Source organism: Jatropha curcas, chromosome 9 (assembly GCF_041381405.1).
Source record: "Jatropha curcas cultivar XTBG-Jc1 chromosome 9, XTBG_Jcur_1.0, whole genome shotgun sequence".
Classification (NCBI taxonomy): Eukaryota; Viridiplantae; Streptophyta; class Magnoliopsida; order Malpighiales; family Euphorbiaceae; genus Jatropha; species Jatropha curcas.
In genome coordinates, this window is record NC_143159.1 from 4,404,004 (window position 1) to 4,421,349 (window position 17,346).

A 17,346-nucleotide genomic window follows, 5' to 3' on the forward strand; every position below is an offset into this window, starting at 1 on the left:
AACATTGCCAATGATAGCTTGTCTTGGCAGCAAAGTCTGAGGCCCTTGAAAAAGGTTCTATCCCTCCTCAAAGGTTCTATTATTGTAATTTTTGGAATCCTCCCTAAATAATTAGATTTAAGATTATATAATAACTTCTGTTTAAAAAAAAATTAAAATTAAAAATTAAACTAATATGATTGAACTACCATTCCACGAGACGATCATTATTTTTTATGATATTTTGTGGCCCAAAAAAAAAAAAGTAGACTGCTTAGATCAAACGCAGCGTTTAAGGGATCACCATTTTTACCAGGTAATGCGCGAGCGTGAACGAAACGCATCAACCCGCTCCGCTCTTCTTGAATAAAATCGCACCGTTAATTCTATCGGATGCTTTAAAAAAAAAACATTAAAAAAACATGCTGGATACGCGCGAAAGCGCGCGCGCGGAGTTAAGCCGTTGTTAGGTTGATCGGGTAGTAGCAAGTAGCTGCTGGATTTTTGCACTGCTCTCACAGTCTCTCTAATTCTCCATCGTCAATGTCGACTTCAGAATCCATATTTTTCTCAGTGGTGAATATTATCATTACTTTCAAATGTGGGGGCCTTTTTTTCTGAGGATTGGAAAGCGTGGGCTTTGCCTTTTATTTCTCAAAATATAGAATTAGAATCCGATCCTAAAATCCTGACACCTTTGCTGCTGTAATTCAGAAATCGAATTCAACATCTCTTAAGAAAGCGTAATCCCGTTCCTCCTTTTTTCTCTGTAGCTTTTTGGTTCAAATAAATTATAAATTGACATCAATGGAGCAAATAGTTTGTATTTCATGCTCCATGTTCTAAAACCTGGTAATAAAAGAAAGAGAGCAAATAAGGTTAAAAATTATAATATGAAAGGACCTAAAGCTTATGTTCGTCTACTAAATGCAAAACTAAGGCACAACGATATCAACTGCTTAAAAATTTGATTGGATGTATTTCTTTTTAAAAATTTTCCTATCTTCTAGCTATTTGTTGTCTTTTGTATCCGTATTTTTTATTAATCGTGTATGCATAAACAGTTGCTGTTATGGCATCGGCTTCTTCCAAGGCTCCCCGAGTTCAACATTTCCAGCTCGTAGATGGCATGCAACTTCAGGTAATAGCTTCTATTTGTGACAAGAAAAGCTACAATTGATTGTTCTTATGTGGAAACTGAGGCTTTTTTTTTCAGATAAATGCGTCAGGCTCTTTGAATGGACATAATGTGAGAATTGAACTTCAGCTTAAGAACTGTACAAGGACTTGGATTCTTCACTGGGGTTGTGTTTATCGTGGAAACCCGTAAAGCCAAAACTCCAAAATCTTTTTTTTTTTTTTTTTTTTTTTTCTGTGGCTTCTTTTTTCTCCCCTCTTTTTTTAACAACTGAAATTTCATTTCCTCTACAGGAATTGGTATATCCCTACTGAGCAATCCTCAGGAACAAAATCTTATAAGCAAGGTGCATTACAGACGCCATTTACAAAGGTGTAACTTGATTATGAATTTGGCTATTTGTATTTTCATTTTGGATACTTGTGATACAGCTGATGTAAGAAGTAAAAACCTGTACTTAACCTCTGGTTGGTGAAATTCTTTGTTTAATTGGCAGAATGGAGAATTATATGTCGTTAATATTGAGATACAGGACTCTAAGTTTCATGCTATAGAATTCGTCATCAAAGATGGCAGCTCCAATAGATGGTTAGTTGTTTCCTTTAACTTGTAGTTGTTTCTAAATTCTAATGAATTCTTTTTCACTTACTTTTTCTAGGTTGAAATTGAACAATGGGAATTTCCGAATTGATATACCAGAATATGATGAAAGTATTGATCATCCACCTATTTCAAAAGATATGATAGAGCGGAAGGCATATCAAATCTGGGAAAGTAAGGGCAGGCCAAATAGCACTCCAGAACAACAAAAGGTTCTTTTTATTTGCTATTCCTCTGGATATCCTATTCTTTCAATTTGGCCAATGGTTTGGTTCAGTATCAAACTTTGTGGTTGCTGAATTAATCTCATGATATTTGTTGCAATTATCTTTCTTTTCTGCGAATCATCATTATTTCTTTTTTTGCAGCAGGATGATGAAGATGCTGCGAGAGAGCTCCGAAGTCATTTGACTAAAGGAATGCCATTGAACGAGTCACAAGGTAGTTACATGTTAGCAAGTGCCAAAACAATTACTGATACTAGAGGGAAATCTAGAAGTGGAGTACCTTCTCAATGGAGAAGACATGATGTTGATCAGTGGTTGCATGAACATTCTGTTGGCCACGCCAAAAGCACAAACTTGCCTTCTTCAACTTTAATGGATCTTGTAGATAGAAGTTCTAGAGGAGAAAAAGTAGTATCGAGGCAGAGTTATCGTGTCAGTGACCATGATATAGTGGTTAGTATTCTTTGAATTAAAAATTTTACATTATTTTGACAGAGAAGGATTCTTGTGATGACGTTCTTTTGTCAATTTGTGGTTCGTGTTATGACATTGTAATACTTTGGAATTTGACGTTTGTTATGAGTTTCGGATTTTAAACACTGTTTTTATTTTATGAAAAGAGTTGTTCATTAGTACTGATGTGTAAAGTATTCTCAACCATCACAACTTGTTGAAAATGGTGTACGTTATTGTGCAGGCTTTATTAATAGATGGATTTCAGCGTCATTTGATAATTGAATGAAATTGGCTAATTTCTTATGGAATGAATTCCAATATTACCTTATATAGATGAGTCCAATTGATCAATTCTGATGCCTTCAAAAAGGATAATAACTCACTGTTTGAATGTCTCTTAAATTCTTGATGCTCGCAGGTCCTTACTAAAACTATTAAGAGTGACCTTCACATCTTAGTAGCTGTGAAAGCAAAAGGTACTATGGTTCTGCATTGGGGTGTATCAAAGCTGTCTCCAGGGGAATGGCTGGTGAATTTCTTTGCTTGCTTCCTTATTTTTATATCTAAAGCATGCAAACTTAATGACCATGATATCTTATTTTCCAAAAGCTATCCTGTTGTGTGAATGTCATTACGTCATTGTCAATTCCTTGCTGCTTTTAGGCCCCTCCATCAGAAATATTACCTGAAAGATCAAAACTTGTTGCTCGCGCATGTCAGACTTATTTCACAGAAATATCAACAGGGAAAGAATCCTTTCAGGTCTGTTATTGAATCATGCTTCTGTTCATGTAACATATGCAAACATAGTGCTTTGAACTAATGCCTATAAACACACACACAAAAAAGCTTGTAGATATCAATTTGCAGCAAAGAAATTTCTTGGGTATTCAATTTGTGATCTGGGCCGGTGGATCTTGGATAAAAAACAATGGGGCAAATTTCTCCGTTGTCTTGAAGCCAATAAGTGGAAAGGTACTGTTCATTCTCTGATCTCGAATTAACAGCTTTGCTTTCTCAATATACTTTACTTGCTATTGAAACCTTGCGGCCACACTTTTTTTTTTGGGGTGGGATGGGGTGGGGTGGGGGGTGAAGGAGAAGAGAGAGAAGGGAAGGATAAAACAAAAGGTATGCAGCCTCAAGCTAGAACTTGAGGATCAATTTGGTATGGCAGTGCGTGTTAATTTTAATGAGCGACTAGTAAAATTTTCTGTTACACACCAGGAAATGAAATTGAGAAATAGTAACGAATGAGAAGATTTTCATTTAGGCTGATTGCAATAACATTTGATCTCAAAAATTTACCAAAATATTGAAGCCATAATAGTGCCACAAAAAAAAAAAAAAACATTTCTATATATTTCCTTTTTAAATATTATTTTAGCTACGACAAATGGTTGCGCCAGTTCCCATTAATAGCTCCGTTTTATTGTCAATAATCTTGATAATATAAAGAAATTTTTATCCCTGAAGTATATTGAAGCTCTCTATTCTGTTATTCTGGAAGGTGACTTACTTTTGATTCCATCAAAAGAGCACTTTACCTTCTATGTACCCTGTTGCAGACTGTCATTTTCTGAGCACTTGTTTCTGCAGATAGTGAGATTGTTCATGTAAAATTTATGCATATTATTTGCAGGCTGATGGGACTGTGAAAGATATTCTTAAATGGTTACTTGATGAAATATATCAAAGAGAAAATGAGGCTGAAAGATCATTGATGCATAGGTCTGGTTAAGATATTTTAGCATATTCTATTTTATTTTATATATATGTCACTAAGACAGAATAATCAAGAAATGTAATTTTGGTAGGTAAAGACGAATAAACTATTTGCAGCGCCTCTTTTTATATGGTTTGTTCACCAAGTATATGCTTGCTGATTTACTGATGTACGCAGGTTCAACATTGCAGCAGAATTGACAGAACGTTGTAAATCTGAAGGGGAGCTGGGCCTTATTGGAATATTGGTCTGGTTGAGGTTCATGGCCTGCAGGCATCTTATATGGAACAAAAACTACAACGTAAAACCTCGGTACAATTTTGATCTTAGCTCTAATAAAAACTTCCACGGCTTATCTTGCCTCCTGGTATTAGGTCTCTTATCTGGAAACTTATGCGCGTCCAATTTTTCAAGTGCATAGAGCAATAATAAATCAAAGTTTCAGGAACTTGCTATAATCTGCTTTTTCATCTTTTCATTTTCTTTATTACTTAAAGATATATTTGCATAGAAGTTAGGATTTTGAATTCTACTATTTTGTAGACCTTGTTCATTATGTTGTGCATTTTCTAATGGTTCATTAGAGTCAGTGATCCTTCTCTAGGAGTCTTTTATTGGGCAGAAAGCATACTCTGGGGCAAGGGTGTTGTTTAGCTGCGCAACCAAACAAAATTAAGTATCTATGCCATATTCTTCAGATATGTCAAATAATTTTTTCTAATGTCTAGTTAACAATTTTCTTTAATTTCTATTACAGTAGGATCAAAAAATGAATGCACAAGTTTAGCAGGGTCTTTATAGAGTTTCACTTAGCTTCCTTCTCTTCATTAACCAAAATAGTTAGTAAGAAAACAGGGAGATGTTTGCCAAGTAAAGTCAATGGCGTTCATGAATAATAACTAACTGGTTTTTTGGGTTTTTTTTTTTCCTGTCTTGTACAAAAAGCTTGTCTGTCACTTTTTTTTTTTCCCCTTTTATTGTATGCACTCTAGTTTTGCATATGTGATAAGGAAAGGTAGAACAGTAACATGAAAGAAATGTCTTATGGTGTAGTTTGTGTTGGTTCTGCAGTGAAATTAGTGAAGCTCAAGATAAGTTCACCAATTTACTGCAAAAGATATACTTGACCCAGCCAAATGATAGAGAAATTGTGAGACTGATTATGTTATGTGTTGGACGCGGAGGGCAAGGGGATGTTGGTCAGAGAATCCGTGATGAAATTCTTGTGATTCAGGTATATTTTTAAATCTAATGTGCAAATTGTATGTCTTGTATCAAACTTGCAAAATCATGATCTCCCTGCTTTTCCACCATCAGAGAAATAATGGTTGCAAGACTGGCATGATGGAGGAGTGGCACCAAAAGTTGCATAATAACAGCAGTCCAGATGATGTAATAATTTGCGAGGTATGCTGGTTTATTAATTTCTGTTCTGCAAGTGCAGCCATCAATTGTCATTGCCAGTCTACCAGACTGCATAATTCAGTCATGAGATTGGGCGATCCCCCATTAATATTTATGTGTTTAAGATTTATATGCATGATATCCAAGACAAAACTCTATCAGTTTATTTATACAAACTAATATGAAAATGCAATTGTCATATTTAGTACAAAATATATTATGCTTCATGTCTTCATGCATACTAGTACATTGGTTAACTCTGAAAAATAGATGATAGCTATTATAGTTGCAAAGCTATTTTTTGTGTTTTGTATTCTATGGAGTTAGGTCTAGTATTTGGCATCAAGTGTAGGTTCCCCTTACGATGTAAACAGTAAACTACTCCTTCCCAGCATGGAAGAGGTACCAATAATCTAATGTAAGATTTAGACTAGCTGAAAGCTTGTTCTTTGGGTTAATCTTATGATCAACACTTCTTTTCTTTTTTGACAGGCTCTCTTAAATTATATAAGATGTGGCTTCAGAATTGATGCTTATTGGAAAACATTAAATGCAAATGGTCTGATGAGGGAAAAACTAGCTAGTTATGACCGTCCAATTGTTTCAGAACCTCGTTTCAGTACTGATGCTAAGGAAGGTCTCATACGTGACCTTACAATGTACTTGAAATCATTAAAGGTAAACTGCATAGTGCTTGTTTGCCCTTTTATTATGTTTTCCCTGCCATCTATCGACAAGACTGATTTTGTCATGATTGTTTCTTTATATGTGATTATTATTTTCCTCCCTTCTCCTTAGGAAAAGTTTTTCCATGTATTAATAGCATGCAGAAAATCTAAAGATTTGGAGGGAGGATGACCCTTTTTTTCTTTTTCACAGAATTCATATCCTTTATAAAATATTTATGCATTTATGCTTGCCATTAATGATGACCGCTATTTAGTGCACTCCATAAACACGGAAGCTTACCTATCAGGATAGAATATTTGCAATGACTTAACTACAACATGAGTATTATTTATATTTAGCTTAATGATATCATGTCCTTGCACAACTATGTCATCTAGACAAAATTCTAGTGAAGTGATGGTCCAATTCTGTATATGTCCTTCGTCTCAGAATTGAGGTACAGGCATGATGTACTTATCATTCACTAGTCTTCTCTTATTTATTTGATCTGATCCAATCATACATTAATGTCTCTTCATTTCTCATTACTTGTATAAAAATGCCTCAGGCTGTTCACTCAGGTGCTGACTTTGAATCTGCCATTGAAACTTGTATGGGTGGCAATTTGTCCCTGAAATTGCAGGTGAGCATCTATTCTTTCATTTAATGACTTTTGGTTTGTGTAATTGCATTTTGGTGATATATATGATTATAATATAGAGATGTGTGTCTGTTCATAGCACATGTGAATGCATGAATCTATACTGTCGATGAAATCTGAATTGCAGATGATATTTAACTTAGCTTGTCTTGTTTATTTTGACAAATGGCAGGACTATTTGAACTTTGTCAGAGCACATGCAGCTGATGGAAATATTGGTTCACTTATGGAGGTTATTAGTTTGCAAACAAATTTTGCAATTTATTTGTTTATTTTTTTTTTTTTAAAAAAGAGAAGTATTCTTAAATGATTTGAATTTATTTTCAGAAGTTATTGGAATCTCGCATTGAACTGCATCCTGCTTTGCTCACATCTAATGGAAGAGCAAAAGATTTACTCTTCCTTGATCTTGCATTGGATTCTGCAGTTAGAACAACAATGGAAAGGGGACTGAAAGATCTCAGCTTGGACCTGCTGCCAGTAAATTTTCCACTCATATTGCCACATATTTCATTGGACTAACTTTTAACTTTCATATTCATGCAATAAAAAAAGCATCTGTGCAAGATGATAAAAATGATTTGTCATTTCGTTCTCATTGAAGGATATTTTGTTCTACCTGACCTTGATGCTTGAAAATTTATGCCTGTCAACTGTCAACAATGAAGACCTCATTTATTGCACAAAGGTATGTCCTTCCTTTGGCTTCAATGCTTTTGCCTTTTTTTTTATCTATACTTCTAATTTCTTAATGTGTGTGTGTGCGTGTGAAATTTTTCTTGTAATCAACTTGATAGTTGGTTAGTTTCATGAGTTTCAAATCTTACTGGAGCTGTGTTCTCCAAATGTTGATGTTCTGCTGCTCTTTAAGGACTGGTACTGTGTCCGTGAATCATATAAACCAAATGATGGTCAATGGGCATTACAAGCAAAGGCTGTTCTTGATCGATTGCAGCTGATACTTGCGGATAGGTCTCTGAACTACCAGAAAAAAGTACAGCCCAGTGCACAGTATCTTGGTAATTTGCTTAGTATTCAGAAATCGGTGGTGAGTTAAACTCATTTTGAACTTTTTATGGGATGTCTTTCTACGAATCTATCTCTCTCTCTTTTTCTTTAAGTTGTATTTTTGTACTGGTGTCAGATTGATACTTTCACAGAAGAGTTAATCAGGGCAGGGTCAGCAGCTACTCTGTCAATGCTCATCAATCGTTTTGATCCCATTCTCAGAAAACTTGCAAACCTAGGCTGGTAAGAATTCTATACAACCCACTAATTGTACATTGGATTAATTTGAGATTTTATCTGAGCTTGTTTTTGAATTGTCCATTCTCAAATTTAAGTTTGTTTGGCATGTCCCAAGCATTTTTAATTGCAAAATTTCCTCAAGATGGCTTACATATCTTTTTCTGACAGTTTATGGGGTTTGGACTTGATGCAATAAAGTTTGTGCAGGACAGTTGGCAGGTTATTAGCCCAGTGGAAGTGTGTGGTTTTGTAACTTCTGTTAATGAATTGATATCCATTCAGAGTAAAGTTTACAGAAGACCAACTGTTATTATTGCAAATAGAGTAACTGGGGAGGAAGAGATTCCCGATGGAGTTGTGGCCGTATTAACACCTGATATGCCAGACATTCTATCACATGTCTCTATTAGAGCAAGGAATAATAAGGTATGTAACCTTTCATCATTTATTATGCATCTATTTTGAAATTTCATCTATGATGTTGTAAGCAATTTTTGCTGTATTTGGAATGCCATCTAATCCGTATTTCTCAGTTAAAGAAAACCAACATGTGATGTAACTAAAGCAGTATGCAACAGGTATGCTTTGCCACATGTTTTGATCAGAATGTTCTTAGGAATCTCAAGCTGAAGGAAGGAAAAGCCATATCTATAAGCATGAAGTCCATGGATTTGGTTATCAGGTAGCCTCTTGGGTATATGCTTAACTATTATATTCTCCCATTAACTTAAAAAACATGTGTTTCTTGCTCATTTGCAGTGATGTCAGTGGCTCAAATTCATTGCTTAATCCTTCTGTTTCTACCACCATTCCACGAGCAGTAACTTTTAAAAGGAAGAATTTCTGTGGGAAATATGCTATTGCGGTCGAGGAGTTCACTGCTGAGATGGTATGAACATGGTGATTATGCAACTCTGTATTTAGGTAGTTATTTCCTTATTTATCACCTCAGTGCGTGTAATTATGTGAAGTTGTAGATGAGAACAAGCTAATTAATTATTCTTTAAAGCAAGCATGATCCATTGAATGCTTACTGATACAGGCTCCTCCTGCTTAATATTTATTAATTATTACAGATGCACTATCAAAATATGCTGTTGTTCTTGGTTTTTTTTTTATGCTTCCATCGCTATGTCAATGTCTTTCTTCTGAAGATTAGTTAACTGTTATTATCTTGCTATTGCCACTCTTTTGGGACGAAGTACAAGGCAGAGGTGTTCTCTCGTACTAGAAATTTTGAAAAATCAGTACTTGCACATCCATCAAGTGACGAATTATTTACATTGCTCCATAAGTTCTCAGTGAAAGCCTCAATTTGATGTGATTCTGGTGACCTTATTTCAAATATAGGTTGGTGCGAAATCTTGCAATATCAAATTTTTAAGAGAAAGGGTACCATCATGGATTAGAATTCCACTTTCAGTTGCTCTCCCATTTGGAACCTTTGAGGCTGTTCTGTCAGAAGACATTAACAAGGTAGATCACTTTTCCAAGGAGACATTTTGCTATTCCTCATGGCCCTTTAATCTTTATACACAATTATGATTTTGCATGTCTTATAGTTGAATGAATTGTCATGATAATGTTTAATTTCAATACATATTCATCTTCCTCTGCTTTGAAATGCATGTATAGAAATAGAACTCAGATATCAGTCTTCAACCTCCTTCCTTTTAAATACTTGGGAGAACATGAATATTCATAATTCTGTATAGCCTGATAGAAATGTTAACAATTGGAAGGTTGATGGCCTGAAGTTAAACCACTACAATGACAAATATCCGTGTTTTCTTCAGTAGAACTGAATTTTTGTAGCTTTAATAGTTACTGCTCTCTTATAATTAAGCCCTGTAAATGAGTTGGCTGTTTTATATATACTAATGGATATCTGATAACCTATTTTCAGGATATAGCAAGCAGAATTTCTGGCTTTTACAGATCTGTACTGGGTGGTGACCTTACAAAACTTCAAGTGATACAAGATGCCATTCAAAATATGAGGGCACCTTTGTCTTTGGTAATTTTTTATGGTTGAGATTGAGAACTTACTGTATAAACTTATCTCCTGTATATATTCACTTCTTGTTTATAGTTATCCTTGCTGGTGTCAACCATATCAATTTAAGAGGAAAATTATTCTATATTTTAAATTCAATTATTACATTTGGCAAAAGTAAAACAAAATATTTCCCACACAATTTAAGTGAAGAAAATGTCTTTGTCCATTTTTCTTTCATCTGGTTTCCCAAACAACCTTTGTTGGTTATTCTTTTGCTTCTTAGTGTCTTCTAGAGACAATTATCATTTTTTTATATACTGATCCTAGTTCTACCCAAATTAAGTGCTTCCTTGTTTGTTTGTTCTTTAATTTGGGTAGACCTATGAACTTAAGAGCAAAATGAGAAGCTTGAGAATACCTTGGCCTGGTGATGAGGGTGAAAAAAGATGGGAGCAAGCTTGGCAAGCGATAAAGAAGGTGTTGCTTTTAAAATCTCTTTTATGTGAATTATAATGCATAAAACTTTTTGCATCATTTCAGTGTCATGAGGTTTAATATATTATTCCAGGTTTGGGCTTCAAAGTGGAATGAAAGAGCTTATGTTAGTTGTAGGAAAGCTAACTTGAATCATGATAATATACGCATGGCTGTACTGGTTCAAGAAGTCATTTGTGGTGACTATGCTTTTGTCATGCACACAAAGAATCCCATATCGGGGGATTCTTCAGAGATATATACTGAGGTATGCCTTCCCTTTCTGCTCTCATTTCAAGTAGACTGCCATAGCCACACGCTTCATCTCTTAATTTATGTTCATGCAAACATACAGATTGTGAAGGGCCTGGGAGAGACTTTGGTGGGTGCATATCCAGGGCGAGCTATGAGCTTCATTACCAAAAAAAGCAATCTTAAGTTTCCCATTGTAAGTCCAAGTATTTCTCATGTCTTATCAGATGCCCTCTGTACCTGGATGAATGACATTAATTTGAACTGGCTTTTACTTTAGTGAGCTATAGCAATTCATTTACAGAGTGTACCCTTTGAACTTGAATATTAATCTCTCCATCTATTGAAAACGTAACCGGTGAATATGAATTTCAGGTTACTGGTTATCCAAGCAAGAATGTAGGACTATACAGTAAGCAGTCTGTTATATTCAGATCAGACTCAAATGCCGAAGATCTGGAAGGATATGCAGGAGCTGGGCTATATGACAGGTATGTTTCTGGAGTTCCATTTGAATGTTATGTGTTAACAATTTAATTTACTTTTCATGCCCTTCATTTCTGGACGGTTGCAGCCCCTGTGCAGTCTTTTCTTGCATATTAGTCCCCTTCTTAACGGAAATTTTTTTATCTTTCTTCGTGATAATAAATTTGTACATACAACAATATCATGCTGGGTTCTCCTTCATCAATTGAAAAATTCAAAATCTTGCTTCACATGTTCTAATATTGCAATGAATGCAGCGTGATCATGGATGAAGCGAAGAAAATTGTATTAAACTACTCCAGGGATCGAATGATAGTGGATAAGACTTTTCAAATATCAATCTTCTCAAAAATTGCAGAGGCAGGAAAAATCATAGAACGCCTTTATGGTTGCTCTCAGAATATTGAAGGGGTAGTAAAAGATGGAGTCGTATATGTAGTTCAGGCAAGACCACAAATCTAGTACTATTGCAGACAGTCTATGATCTTCTGTTCTCAATTTATGTATCTTCTAAATTTATGTAATATTTTTAATGTTTAATAAATACACATTGTGTTTGTGTTTCCTGTGAGATGATTATCATGATTGCATTTCTTTAATTATATTTGGAGGAAATAGATTCCATGTTGACAGCTGAGAAACAACAAGGAAAAAAAAAAAAAAAAAAAAGAGAGAGGAATTCATTTCCCATCTGGAATCCTGTCATGAGAAATTTGTAGCTGTAAATCTTTTTTGTTCCTCCTTTGATTAAACAAAAATAGATACAAGAAAAAAACATAATTAATACTAACAAACGGTTGGATTAGCTGTAAATCCAACCGGTTGTTATGAGAAATTTGTAGCTGTAAATTTTTTTGTTCCTCCTTTGATTAAACAAAAATAGATACAAGAAAAGAACATAATTAATACTAACAAACGGTTGGATCAGCGAAAGCGGACTGAAATTTTATCTGTAAAGTCAGAGTTGGATCGTAAAATCGCGGTCACTATAGAAGGATTTTACTTAAATATCACGTGCAAATCAGAAGAAAAACATTAATTAATTAATAAAAGATGAAAATTCAGAATATCTTGAAGATAATTTGCCTTAGCTTTTTGAGGTATAAAGTGACGATGAAATGATGAATTTTTAAAGTCATAATCCCCTTTTTTTTCTCTGCTAATTGCTCATTTGATAAAATAAAATTTTAATTCTATGTTTATGACTTTGACAATCCATATCTCGATGTCTAATTCTCCTATTTTGGAAGACTTTTTCTTTCCTTTCTTTTTCTTGTCGACTGTATGTAGGGAACTTTTTCTTTCACACAAATGGTCATGTGGGGTCCCGCAATTTTTTTTTTTTTTCCCTTAAAGAAAAAATTAAATGTAATTAGTAAGCAAAAGGGTCTAAAAATGGATGGATAAAGAGAAGCTTCCTTGTAGCCATGGATTCAAATTCGAAGGGCTAATGCATTGAAGAATATTCGTTCTTTTATGTTCCCTTCTTTTTACTTGTCCCACACAACATTCCCTCTTTACGTTGATTTGTCCGTCAGCTAATACCATACACCGTCAGCCTGGGAATGTGAAGAGCTATTATAAAATATATATTTCTTCCACCCTATTTTTTTACATAGTTTTACAAAACCCACGTATTAAGAATTTAGTTAATAAAATTATTTTGTATTTATTTATCCTTAATAACTCATTAAAATATTAATAAAAGTATTTAATTTAATGAACAATTATAAAGATTATTATGAGAAAAATAATTATTTATATATATAAATTTAGAAACCTTACAAACATTTTGAGACATTCATAAAAAAAATAACAAATAAATAAAATAGGACGGAGGGATTATTAATTTTTATATATGTAAGATGCATTCAATAATTTTGAGTTTTTGACTAAAGAAGATTTGTTTAAAGAAGATTTGTTTAAAATGTAGAATGTAGAGGGAAAAAAAAAGGAATAAAAGAGAAAAGTTACTTTTATATTTAGATTCTATTGGTTGTTATAAAATTATTTACCAAAAGAATATATTTCAAATTGTTTGATATTTAGGCTCCATGTTTCTGAAAATTAATTTATTTTTGAAAAATATATATTTTAAGAAAATATGTTCAAAACAACTCATTTTCTCATTTGATTTGATTGCAATATTAAAAATTAATTAAAAATATTAAAAAATTATAATTTATAAGGATATAAAAATATTTGAAATTATAGAAATTTCTTTTTTTAAAATATTGTTAACTATGAAAAATACATAAAAACGATAAATTATAGTAGGCATAGATGACGGTGGTTGGTGACTGATAATAATTATTAAAAATTAATAATCGTGTATTTATAAGGTTATAATAAAAATATTTTCCTTTTTTAAAAAAGAAAATTTATTTTCTTTTAAAATGATTTGATTTTTCCTTTAATTAGAAAAATATTTTTCACTAACAAATTTTCTTCAACAATCCAAACATCAAAAAAAGGAAAATTAAAAATATTTCTCACGTAAATTGTTTGTCCAAAAGCAAATAAATCTTTGCGATTTCTAATCTGATTAGATAAAAAATATCATCCAAATGGACTAATACTTTCGTAGTTCTCTACGACTCTACCTACGCGCTGTCATAATAGTGATCCTTAAGGATGAAGTATGCCTCTAGTTGTGTTGACCAAAAGAAATCATATTTTGCTATAGACACACCAAACCAAAGTGGCTAAATCCAGGACATTCCATCTTCAATTCATGCGTCCTTTCGCTCCTGTAGAAGACTTGCAAAGACTGAAAATCAGTTCCCTTTTATCATGTTTTGATGTGTAACTTTGATTTGAAGCTAGTTTTAGACACCCATTTAACCGATAGAGTTACACATGAAATGGATTGAAGCTGGGGTAGGTCCATTGAAATTTGGAAATGTACTTTGGACAAACACAAACACATCGTTTTGCCAATCAAAGAAAGTTTGACCACTACATATTACGCAAGTTGGGCAATGATCGTATAGAGGTTGGCCATGGCTCCAACGTTTACTACTTGGATTGGCAAGGCAACATCATGGTTTTGATTTTGTGATACTAAGTGGCAAGTATCAAAGATTTAATAATATTAATGTTAGTTAGTTAAAGATAAATCGGTCCGGATTCATTTCCTCTTAGTTAAAAGACGTATTTGGTGTAAACTACCGGTATCCGAATTCATTGCGTTTAGTGGGGATTAAACCAGATAACTCTTCCCATATATTCAGTATGCGTTATCAACCGAATCACAGCCCGTAAATAAAAAATGTCTTTTATTTGAGTATTGGGTATAAAAATTATTGCGTTGGATAAATTGCTTTTGCATGGAACATACAGTACTTAACTAAACATAATCAAAGTGCAATAGGTTTTCGAATGTTGGTAGGTATCAGAAAAAAATTGATAATATTTTTATATTGAAACTAAAATAAGGTATATAATATACAAGTGGTTCTCATATTTTTATTTGCTTTGTTTAGAATTCAAATTTGAGAAATTTTGATAAAAATTAAAAATATGAACCTCTAAAATGTTCTTTTCACAATATTTTAATGGAACTTATAAAAAGTCAATTATATTGAGTTTACAACAATTTTTTCATGCTTTAATTTTTTTTTTCTATATATATGTTTTTAAAATTTTTATTGCTTTTGATAAAACATAAATTTTCTCCAATCATGAATATCATTTTTTTAGGGGTAAAGTAGTCATATTGTAAACATCATAACAAATCAGAGACAATAAACAAAGAGGATCTTCAAGAACCTAAACTCGTAGATAATACTCTTTTTGTCTCGTAATAATCAATTCAATTTCCTCTTTTTACTTGTTTCATATTATGGTTTTATTTTCCTTTTTTAGAAAAGTATAATATTTATAATTTTTTATCTATTCCTATTTAACATACATCTCTATCAAAAAAATATTTTGCTAATACCCTTAATCAATATTAAAACAGAAATGTAATTATTATTGAAATGCATATTAGTCAATTTCATAATTAACTTTAAAATAAAATAAGAATTATTAAAATTTTTTTACTAGAAATAGAGACTATTAATATTTAAATAAAATTATAATTTAATCACATTTATTATATTTATTTAATTTATGTCAAAATTGAAAATTAAATTAGTACGAGACAGATAAATTATATAAACTATTAAGGAATGAGGACCGCAACACGTGATCCTGCAGAAAGGGGATAGGGTCTCCCATCAATGTTAGGAAGGTCGGTATGTCCTATGGAGATGTTTTAAATCGAGACATCAACACCTAACCGGTGACCTGAGCCGACGGGGTCAATGACTAACACACTTGATAGTATTTTTTTTCTTTGAAAAAAAAAGAAAAACCGTAAGGTTCCTTAAGGTTTATATATACTATATATTGGACTCAAGGGTCCCATTTCTTGTAAGTTGAATGGGCCAATCCATTGACCGACTGGAGGTTGGGAATAACAAGACATTGAGATCGTGACGACTTTAAATAAAAACAATAGGGTTGTTCATAATTTAATTTGATTTGATTTAAAAGTTTTATCATTTTCAAATTGCATGTTATTGAACTGGAATATATATATATATATATATATATATATATATATATATATATATATATATATATATGAATTTAAAGTTTTTTTTTTCAGCATTTTATTTTTCTTTTTTTAAAAGAATTAAAATTTTTTTCCCTATTTTTCTGTATTTTGATTAGTTTTCAATTTAATATTATTATATAATACCGATAATTCATAACTTTTGAAACCTATAATTTAATCGGATCATCTCATCTAATTCAATCCAACTAAAACTCTAAAATCTAGCTAACTATATTTGAATCTATATAATCTAATCTCTACACATATAAGCGTGAGAAAGTCATCTCCATCACATAAACACCTTGTACCTTTTCCTATCTTCCTCTAATTTATTTTAGTGTTTCTATGAAACTAGTATTTATTTAAAGTGTTTTGTCTTTATTCAGTTTCTTGGAGGGCTAGAGGCATTTCTTATTCTTTTCCATCGGAGGGCTAGAGGCAATCCGCTATCATCCACTGAAAATATCGACTGTCGTAGATCAATTATCACTGGTTAACGAAGAGATTTTTTTTTATTCTTTTTCTATTTCTTCAATATTGTAGGATTTATTATTATTTTTTCCATAAATATAAATGGACATATGTATTCAATATTGTAGGTTTATTACTATTTTTTCATAAATATTAATGGACATGTGTATATATCTTTATGCAATTGTAATGTTTAGAGTAATTAAATTATTTTCGACCTATATTTTCTGGCAAAAAAAAAGTTACGATTAAATGAAAAAACTTATGCTTATAAGCATTTTTTAAAATGTAATTTATCAATTTATAAAATTTTAAAATTTCAGTAAATATATCAATAATCAATTTAGGTTCTCAAAATTTGATATCATGCTTTATTTTTATAGTTTTATATTTAAAATTAAAATTCGAGTTTTAGTTTGAGTTTTGAAATCATTCTTACTATATATAAAACATTAAATCAATAACTATGTTAATTTTAATTGAATTATTGTTATTAATAAAAGAATTTTCAACATAAATTACAAATTAAAGACACTTCAAACTAATTTAATAATAATAATTATCAAGTAATGTATAGACATTCGCGCGCGAAGCGAACTAACGACTAGTTTTCTAATTAATATTGAGTCATGAGTATTGATGTGTTTTAAATTTTGAAGATATAATAATAATGTTACTATTTTTTATTGTTTAAAATAATAAATGATATTATTAATCCCGTTAATTATAAAAAAAACTGTAATACTGTTATCAACCATATAAATGTATACTAATTGAAATTGTGTCATCTAAAGTGATATTTGTTTGTAAATCATTTATTCTCTTTGTCCCAAAATATAAGTCGTTTTGAGTATTTTGAGAGTAATAAGTGATATTTTTTAATGTTACCTTTATTTATACTAGATACAATAAATATTTTTATAAATAAGTACTGGTTTTGAGATAAATGA

The 17,346-nt window shown here is 32.1% G+C and overlaps 1 protein-coding gene across 4 annotated transcripts; it reads left to right on the forward strand.

Moving 5' to 3' along the window:
* The first annotated feature begins 446 nt into the window (after positions 1-446).
* On the forward strand, positions 447-11,885 carry LOC105630995 (phosphoglucan, water dikinase). 4 transcript variants are annotated; one of them, XM_020678080.3, is made up of 31 exons: positions 447-722; positions 1,044-1,120; positions 1,196-1,305; positions 1,411-1,489; positions 1,614-1,705; positions 1,776-1,929; positions 2,086-2,397; positions 2,819-2,929; positions 3,064-3,162; positions 3,250-3,375; positions 4,043-4,131; positions 4,304-4,438; positions 5,198-5,360; positions 5,444-5,533; positions 6,023-6,208; positions 6,768-6,842; positions 7,033-7,092; positions 7,188-7,340; positions 7,465-7,548; positions 7,732-7,908; positions 8,005-8,111; positions 8,321-8,534; positions 8,687-8,790; positions 8,868-8,997; positions 9,459-9,584; positions 10,015-10,125; positions 10,486-10,584; positions 10,676-10,849; positions 10,937-11,029; positions 11,209-11,324; positions 11,577-11,885. In XM_020678080.3, the coding sequence occupies exons 2-31, from the start codon at positions 1,052-1,054 to the stop codon at positions 11,779-11,781; spliced, it is 3,843 nt and encodes a 1,280-aa protein (XP_020533739.1). In that variant the 5' UTR covers positions 447-722; positions 1,044-1,051; the 3' UTR covers positions 11,782-11,885. The 4 variants fall into 4 exon arrangements, with proteins under 4 accessions (XP_020533739.1, XP_012068381.2, XP_020533738.1 ...); XM_012212991.4 differs by lacking the exon at positions 447-722 and adding an exon at positions 771-831; XM_020678079.3 differs by lacking the exon at positions 447-722 and adding an exon at positions 771-831 and having other exon boundaries at positions 2,089-2,397.
* Positions 11,886-17,346: the final 5,461 nt, after the last annotated feature.

Excerpts from the sequence above, each read along its gene's own strand:
- LOC105630995 (XM_012212991.4), top strand. The coding sequence starts at position 810 with ATGCTCCATGTTCTAAAACCTG. Across the intron at positions 8,535-8,686 it reads TTAGAGCAAGGAATAATAAG|GTATGCTTTGCCACATGTTT; the intron begins GTATGTAACCTT and ends AGTATGCAACAG. Across the intron at positions 8,791-8,867 it reads TCCATGGATTTGGTTATCAG|TGATGTCAGTGGCTCAAATT; the intron begins GTAGCCTCTTGG and ends GCTCATTTGCAG.